We start from the raw sequence: 9069 nt of genomic DNA on the forward strand, positions 1-9069 counted from the left end.
TGTTTTACAGATATTATTACTCTGTTAATTTATAACAACAACAACAACAACAGTATTACAACAGCATAAAGAAGCGGAAAAAAACAATAGTCATTGCGTTTATCTCCTGTATATAATAATAACTATCACGTAACACTGCTTATACTTGATACTTTACCTAGTTATGGTCGAAGAAGAGCAAAATACAATGGAATACCTAGTAAGAATCACGGGCGTTTCTGAGTATTTTTCAATGATAGTCGTATTTAAAATATGGATAGAAATCATTTGAAATGCTGTAGGATAACTTTTCTCGATATAAACAACCACTATTAATAACAAAAAGAACGTTTTATTAGACTATGATTGCCTGTATCACTACCCTCTCACAGCTGTGGGTTCGATACCTCCCTTTGGGTGTAGAAACCTTTCGTAATAATAGAGGCATCAATATTTCTTACTGAAGGTCGATTGGTTCTAACAAGGTGACCGCCAATGTCTGAAATATTGCTCAGAGGGCCACTTGGGATCAGCCTCCTTCATGAAACTCTGGAAAGACGTCATATGGAATGTACTTGTTGTGTCAGTGTGATGGAAAACCAACAAAAACAAAAAAAAAAGTTGATAATGGCGTTTCGGTAGAGAAATACATTAATATGAATTGCAAAACGAATGCTGTATTAGATAAAGCTTTCCTTGGCAAAGGATATCTTTAATTGCTGTGCAATGAGCTCCAACGAGTCTTTTGTGAAAGGATGCCAGGGAACTGATGCAAATACAACGATACTTTATTTTACTTTTTAGTAAACTAAACTACCTCATGTATTTGCTGCTTGCATTTTTGACCCCGTCGCGCATTGAGCATTAGAATGAATTAGCTGGAAACTTCACAAATACAAACGAAAGCTAATGTTAACTGTATTAAGAAGGGAACCATTTCTGAGCATAAACAGAAGATTGAGAATCCTTTCATTATACGTAAGCATGTCTTAACCAACCTTTATTAAAGCTGTCTTAATTATTAAAATAGTTTTGATTAAAGACATCTCCCCAACTGTTACCACAACTGAAAACTCCAAAGTATAAGCAAACATATGAATTATAAAGTGTATAATGTTGTATATACGATGACCTCTTCTGTAAACGAACAAGTGTGTTAGAAACATTTATCTTTAATAGTGCTTAAATGTTTTAAATTCTGGTTCATGAATTACTTCGAAAACAATATCTGTTTAATTGCTAAACTGAAATTGTAAAACTTTTTGGTTTGACAATAAATTTAAAAGTAAATAAAAGGGCGTGAAAGTTAAGACGGTGATATTAACTAAACAAAAAGCGTGCTGCTCCAGTACTGAAGTAATTCCTGATCGTTGTATCCTAGGAGGTAGTTCTCTGAACTTGTGAAGTCCCAAATTTATCACATAACCTGTTTTATCTGGTTAATTTTCAGACTTATTTAATGGATGTGCCATTTCTGATGTGTTTTGTCTGTGTTTTGTCTGGCTATATTTCTGTGCGGAAGGATTCAAATATTGCTAAATACTTTCAATAATATCCAGGAAATAATGCTATTCCTAGATACTTGTGTATTTTTGGTATGTATCTATCAGTCCAATAACACAAATCCACTATTTTTATCCAACATTGTCATTAAAGGAGACAATTGTAACTATTTAGTATTTCCAGCTATCTTGTAACTACAAAATAAAACTTAGTATTAGCTTCTCCTTATGATAAAAATAATACTCTGCTCTTAAACTTGTCGCAAAAACATTAATGCAATGCTTCCAGAAAAAGGTTAAAGCAGCGTGTTATTTTAATCCAGAACAGCGCAACTGTCAACACAATATGCAGATTCTCGTTGACCAAGGGGAGGGCATAAACGAATAGGTGAATACTTACCTTTACCCCACGGCACTTCAGAACGACTACTTGACGGAGTAAAACAAATTGCACAATATTCATGTCACGAGGTTGTACATACCTGCGCGGCATACCTGTCGGTTTCACGTCTGAGTACTCGTCAACACGTGGAAATGTGTGTTTTGGTATCTGTCTGTGGCATTCCCAGTACTTGTTGTATGATTCATAGGACGTAACGTAAGAATCCCTCCCTATATAAGCCAAGAATCTGCCACGGACAACTTATTACTTTTGGCTATATTTGGACCAATTGTAACTTACTAATGTTAAAGTTTCTAATACAATTAAATACGTAAAATTAGACTTTCTACTTTATTACAAGATGAATAACCATCTACATATTATTATGCATTCACGAATTGACATACCCATGCAGAGGCTGAGACATTCGTAATTGTTTAGTTTTTGACTGACATGTTTTACATCTGGAACTATCAAAATAAACATTAGAACGATGGTGATCGATTTGTGATTCAAACTTATGCTAACAGCATGGACTTAAACGTTTTGTCATAATTGAGCACTAGGAAATAGTTACTTCATTATATTGCTATATCGTTGTTCATCCAAACTTAAGTGAACCATCCTATATTTCTTGCATACAAAAGTTATTGATTATTTTCACCGATATCAATTTAAATGTTGTGTCCTCCTTTGGGTTTCATATTGGATTACTGTCCAAGGCAGGTAGTAATAGTTGCATTTAATCGTAAGTGCTAATTGTTTGGTCACTTTATTGTTGCTTATTGCGTGTACAGCCAAATAACTTTACAAAAAAAATGCTTTCGGCTTAAAAACAGTAACATAAAACACTTCATGGAACCGCCGCTGTGGCGACTTGGTGTCATAACACGTATTTTAATAGCCGATATCACGCGTATATTCTACATAATTCTAAACGTGTAAAAATATTCTAATAATTTACATCAAATGTCAAGAATACCATAAATGAGCCATGCAATGAGAAAACCAACATAGTCGGTTTGCGACCAGCATGGATCCAGGCCAGCCTGCGCATCCGCGCAGTCTGGTCAAGATCCATGCTGTTCGCTTTCAAAGCCTATTGCAATTAGAGAAACTGTTAGCGAACAGCATGGGTCCTGACCAGATTGCGCGGATGCGCAGGCTGGTCTGGATCTATGCTGGTCGCAAACCCACTATGTTGGTTTTCTCATGGCGCGGCTCAAATGGTATAAATCAGCGCAATTTATGTAACACGTTTTAAACCCAATTTCATAAACTCAGCTTTTTAATAAAAGATTCATCGTCAAAATGACAGCTCGTCTGTCATCTTTATCACAGGAAAATCTATTATACAATTTAATATATTTCTTTTTTCCTAAAGCCTATTTTCACGGTTTCTACCCTTACCTATTATATTCTATGAATAGATCAAATATTCTGTTTTTATCTATCATTTTATCAATCCATTTCAGCATAGAGCATAAATCATGTACTATTATCTTAAAGGAAACACTCGGACCTGAACTTTTATTTGACCGTATGAATTCAAAATGGTTCACTTTAAATAAAAAGAAGTTTCATAAAAATCTCCATGTGGGATTTTTACACGAAAAAAATGTCAATACGAAATACTCCTATACTCCTACTTCAAATACTTGGTTGCGTGCAATATTCTAGGAAAAATCAGTCAACTAATCAATTACGCATACTATCCCCATCTTGGTCTCAGTTTTTACAGTATATTTCAAATCTCAGTGTCAAATCTTTAGTGCAAATAGTTTTTTTATCCAAACTTATATTTACTGAGTTAAGTTACTTCATTTTACAAAATGAACATTTTAGCTGTCGTAAATCATCTTAAAGTGTAATACATGTACCTATATTTGAGCCGCACCAAGAGAAAACCAACATAGTGCGTTTGCGCCCAGCATGGATCCAGACCAGCCTGCGCATCCGCGCAGTCTGGTCAGGATCCATGCTGTTCGCTAACGGTGTCTCTAATTGCAATAGGCTTTGAAAGCGAACAGTATGGATCCTGACCAGACTGCGCGGATGCGCAGGCTAGTCTGGTTCCATGCTGGTCGCAAACGCACTATGTTGGTTTTCTCATGGTGCGGCTCATTTCTGGAGTTAATAAAACTATTAAAACTTGAAACGGCGGTTAGATAACATTACCCTAACTGTCATATAATCAATTTAAATGTATGCAATGTCTCCCGCACTATTGTGAAAGAGTCTTCAAATTTTCTATTGATATAATTACACTTTTCAGATGTGGCTATATTAAATACTTTATTGGTGTAATAAAATATTAAAATATTTTCGGTATGACAAAAACTGATACTTTATTAAATATCAAATTATCTATAGCCTTTCATAAAAGCAGTTGTTACGGTTGCGAGTAGGCTAGACACTTCAGACTAAAAAGGTAGCACTTAAATCATAATAAAGACATAAATGTTTACTGACTGTATCTTTCTGTCAAGTTCTGAGTCCCCATAAATATAAGGCAAGTAGTTCATTAGACCATTGTGTCAATAGTGTCAGTGTATTTTTCGGCAACGTCGTTTGAGTTCCGCAATATACTTATCATCTTCAGAATTATTGATGAGTTTTCCTTAATACCATAGTGTATGCTGCATAAATAAAGAATTGAATTGTTCAAATTCAGAATAGATGGTTGCTTGTGTAATATACTATTATGTAAACAAACAAACCACGAAATTAATATTAAAACAAAACGTATAGATAAAGAATCATAATGCTAAACGAACTACAATAAATGAATCTGGCTATGTTAGATCTTCCTGTATTGAATATGTGCAGTGGAAATCTAAATTAATAGGGTTTCGTGATACATTTAGCTGGCTATGGTGAGCACTAATGGATATTGAATAAGCTTAAAACCTGTAAAGTTGTGTACGTTTTCTCTTCAGTCTAAAAACGAGTCATTGTTCCTCCATGTTAGAATTCTTACTGTGTAAACAAGTCATTGTTAATCTATGTTAGACTTTTTGTTTTAAGTCTGATTCAATTCAAAGACATAGATATAAATTTACCTCACAGATAAATCGGTCAATAATATTCATAAAACAAGCAACCTTTTGAACTTGCAAATTAATAGCGAGAACATTTAATAGTTTTGCTAATATTACATTTTAGATAACCGGAATGGTTGTCCAAATTGTTATGACCTCAACTAACATTCAACACATTTTTACAATGATTTTGACACGCAGAACATTCAAACTGGACATAAAATGCTAAGCCATATTTCATTTTTCATTTTTTTTTTATTTCAAGCAATCATTGACGAAAATGAAAATAAAAACAACATAGTTATTTTACACAATGGACGGAATAGCGACCAATAATTCAAATAATGTAATAAAGAATACAAGAAAATACTGCTTTAAAATCGAAATAAAATTTATATTTAACAATTCCAGAAATCTGGAAAATAAAAATTCTAAATAAATACAAAACAACAATAGTAGCAAATTTACGCAACAATATAACATATGACAACCAATTGAACATATAAAAACTAACAGAAACAATGCTTTTGGATTAGTTGTGAGAATATATTTTGAGAATATTTACAATTAAACAAGAACGTTTACGTTAAAACAACTCTTTCACAATTAAAACTCTTTCGCTGAGGTGTACGTATTACCATATTTCTGATTCGCTGTTATCTATTATCCACTTTGAATTCACAAAAATACGTTTTTCAAAAATATCTGCATGTACGGTTTATCAGCTATCTATACTATTCGGAACAAACACTGTAAAAAGTGTAAAAACAATAAAATTATGGATGACAAATTAAGCAATCAGGACGGAAGAAGCTTTGACTAATGATAGTCGTAATTCTGGCGCGACATAGATGTCTAGTGTTTACATTATGAATGTTTTCATTTATTAAAACACAACTGCTTTGAAGAGTACTTAGTACTTAACAATATTCAAGTACATAAAAATAACACATAAAATTGATATAGATCCGGTTTATGCTGAATAGTATCACTACTATAATGACATGACTATTACAGTATTTTTAATATAAACACCTAATTTTGTTCAAAACAATTAATCTGAACATAAAAAATCATGTCCTTACATACAAACGTTTAATGACGAAACAAAAACTGTTTTGTATCTAAAACCCGTTTTCTATAAATATCTTTTGTGAAAACGTACAATAATTACATACTTTACTTAAAAGATATCTTACTCAATATATATGCTGATACAGATGGACGTTTAGAAAAACAATGGTTTTCATGAAATTCTATTAGGTATTCAAACAGTGTTGTCATAAAATCAGTCAGTAGATGTCTCTATGAAGTCATATCACAGCATTTTCTAATGTATTTGCGCACTACTTCTTGACAAAAATACAAGATTTCTGCATAAGCCATATCTTCATGCACGCTGATCTAGATATTGATGCGAGTATATTTCCATATATTGCCAGTTTCTTTCTCGTTTCTGCCTTCTTCGTTTACGATACATACTGGAATGCCGTGCACTCAGCCTACATGATTTCAAACTAAGAACAGTGAAGAAACTAAGAAAAGTGACTAGTCCTAGAATTGAAGATAAAAAATTAAGTCGTTCATTTCTTCGACATGTTTAAAAACAAACAGCGGCACCACATGTAAATTTAGTTATTGTCAAAATATTTTTATCATTTGTATTAAATGATATTAAGATATGTCGAAAAATCCCTAGCATGCGCGCACTTTCTCTAGCACACTTTGTCTAGCACAAACCTGTGACCTGCCAATGACAGATCTAGAAGTTGGTCAGGGAAGTATTTGCTGTTGATGTTGTATTTTGTTTCTTTATCAAAATAGTATTTTCTTCGTTATCATGTATCTTTCTCACATCAAACTAGATGCATGTATCAGAGAGACAAGTCCACCAGAAACAAGAAAACAAGCGTCTCAGTCATCAGTTTTATAGAAATGCCTCTCAAAGTGGTCTACAAAACCGTCTTCTGTAAAGTAAAAGAAACATTTTGTTGATATAATATCTCGTTATTATTATTTGCTTTATCATTTTTCTATGTCAATCATGAACGTTGTTTTAAAACACTAATTCCAAACGTCTATATAAATTCTTTTGAAATGGCTACATATTATACTGCTTTTTCACTGGTTTAACTTTTAAAGCAAAAAGGTCACTCTTCACATTGTTTGGCAGAAATAAATTTAATATGTTAAAATGGTGTTTCTGTGAAAATGGTCTTTTTTATAAACTAATTCACACACGACGTATTTTAATACTTTTTCATCCAAATGCAAGTAGCGTTAACATCTAACTTACCATTTAAATCAAATAGTTCTGCAACCCAGTTATCTAGATGACTGTTATTGCTTGAGCAAATGTCATCAATAAGGTGTGCTATAAATTTGCCTGAAAAGTGAGAATAGTATCCAGCGTCAAACAAGTGTTACTTTATTCTCAAGGTTTGAATTCACTATGTTGTAACAAAATATGTACCTGTCTGCTGTGAGTAAACAAAACAGGGGTGTTATAAATAAAATGTACAAAAGAAAAAGGAGCACATAAAACGTGTTAATTATCTATTACTTTGAATAAATCCTGAACAGATATTGTAAAAATTATTTTACTGAATTACATTTAGTCCTAAATTTCTATTTGATAGATTAAACAAGTCCGAGATAAAGTATATTAACTGTCTAATTGTCATGTAATTAACGTGTACATGTATTGCAAATAAATAAGATAAATGTCCGACTTACTGTTGCTGTTACAAAGCTTGGATTTCATAGCTGTGTAGAACCGTGCCTTTCCTTCAATATTTCTACAGAGAGCGTGTCTCGCAAAATGATGAACAAGTCTGTAATTTACAAAACCTAGTTTTTAACCATTATCGAATGTGCTTTGAAATATTTAATTCTTAACAGCCTGTAGACTTAAACTATAAGGACACTCGAATAACTGAACCACAAATTACATGAATATATATAAAAGACAGCAATGTACCAAATCAACTGCTGCGCCTTCAAAGACAAAATATTAATCATCTTAGACAAATTACTGAAATAAATAGATATAACATAAATGTAACATAAACAAAACATACGTTATTTTGTCATGGTTGTATGCGTTTCCATTCGTCTTCGTATCTTTTATACTCAAACCTAAACTTTCATGTAAATGTATATAATTATTCTCCTCTTTTACATCATTGTCCACAAACATATCGTTATCCTCTGCATTGACATCTGATAGAAGTATTTTATCATTCACAGCTTTACCTTGCCGTATAACGTTGCAATTTGCACATATTACTAACGCAGAAATGCTAAGTATACGAAAATATTTTATCCATGCCATCCCTGTATCACTTAAGCTGTTTCGGGTATTGTAGTGATTCCTAAGCAGCGGTTTAAATTGTCAAAGTATCCTGGAATGAGATTAATTGATTGTGTTAAGCATCCTGAGTGCATAAAATGATGTTGTCTTTAACTGCAAGAACAAAGTGCCAGTAGTAAGCATTAGAACAGAAACTTCAGAATCTACTAACTAACATTAATCATCAATAAATTTATATAAACACCTTTTTTTAACTAACATTTGATGCAGTATGTCCATTAAATTTACAAAATGTGTACGTACTAAAGATAAACTATTACAAGTAACTTTAAACCTTGTAAAATGTCATGTTACTTGAAGCTTTTCGCGATGAAATATATTGTAAATATATATTATAAAACTGTTATTTATCTTGCAATATACCTTATGAATCCTATCACTTCTGATGATAATTCAGTTACACTTCAGCTGAAGGCTGACACACAGCTTCGTCTTGAATTAAATGCAAGGTATACTCCGGTTGTATTCACTTAAATACTTAATATTTTAATGACTTCTCCGTGTCTCTCTAGCGTAGCAATCTGATTGGTTGAAAAAACGGTGAATTCAGATATTTTGTGCTATCTTTATATGCCGTGACATTAAATGATGCACATGATAATCATAATTAACGGAAACTGTCGTACCAATCGTGCTCTGTAGGTGTATTAATAAAATTTACTCCCGGTATATCAAAAGTACATTTTGCGGCGGAAAATGTTTCCTCGGGTCACTGAGGTATTGTAGAACACAGGGTATAAACATCTAAAATAGTCCAAAAGCAAGCGATAAAAAGGTTCTTATAAAGCAACG

At 32.6% G+C, this 9069-nt stretch overlaps 1 protein-coding gene across 1 annotated transcript; it reads right to left on the minus strand.

Annotated features, from left to right (window-relative positions):
• Positions 1-5158: 5158 nt before the first annotated feature.
• LOC123538504 (uncharacterized) lies at positions 5159-8739 on the minus strand. Its single transcript, XM_045322660.2, has 5 exons — positions 8641-8739; positions 7985-8308; positions 7641-7738; positions 7201-7290; positions 5159-6871 (listed from the first exon to the last, which is right to left on the minus strand). Exons 2-5 carry the CDS (start codon positions 8236-8238, stop codon positions 6819-6821), a joined length of 495 nt encoding a protein of 164 aa, XP_045178595.2. The 5' UTR covers positions 8239-8308; positions 8641-8739; the 3' UTR covers positions 5159-6818.
• Positions 8740-9069: the final 330 nt, after the last annotated feature.

This window comes from Mercenaria mercenaria, chromosome 18, assembly GCF_021730395.1.
Source record: "Mercenaria mercenaria strain notata chromosome 18, MADL_Memer_1, whole genome shotgun sequence".
Lineage (NCBI taxonomy): Eukaryota > Metazoa > Mollusca > Bivalvia > Venerida > Veneridae > Mercenaria > Mercenaria mercenaria.

Coding starts and splice junctions, on each gene's coding strand:
- LOC123538504 (XM_045322660.2), bottom strand. CDS start 8,238: ATGGCATGGATAAAATATTTTCGTATACTTAGCATTTCTGCGTTAGTA. Junction 7,739..7,984: donor TACAACCATGACAAAATAAC/GTATGTTTTGTT, acceptor TGTAAATTACAG/ACTTGTTCATCATTTTGCGA. Junction 6,872..7,200: donor AGAACTATTTGATTTAAATG/GTAAGTTAGATG, acceptor TTTACTTTACAG/AAGACGGTTTTGTAGACCAC.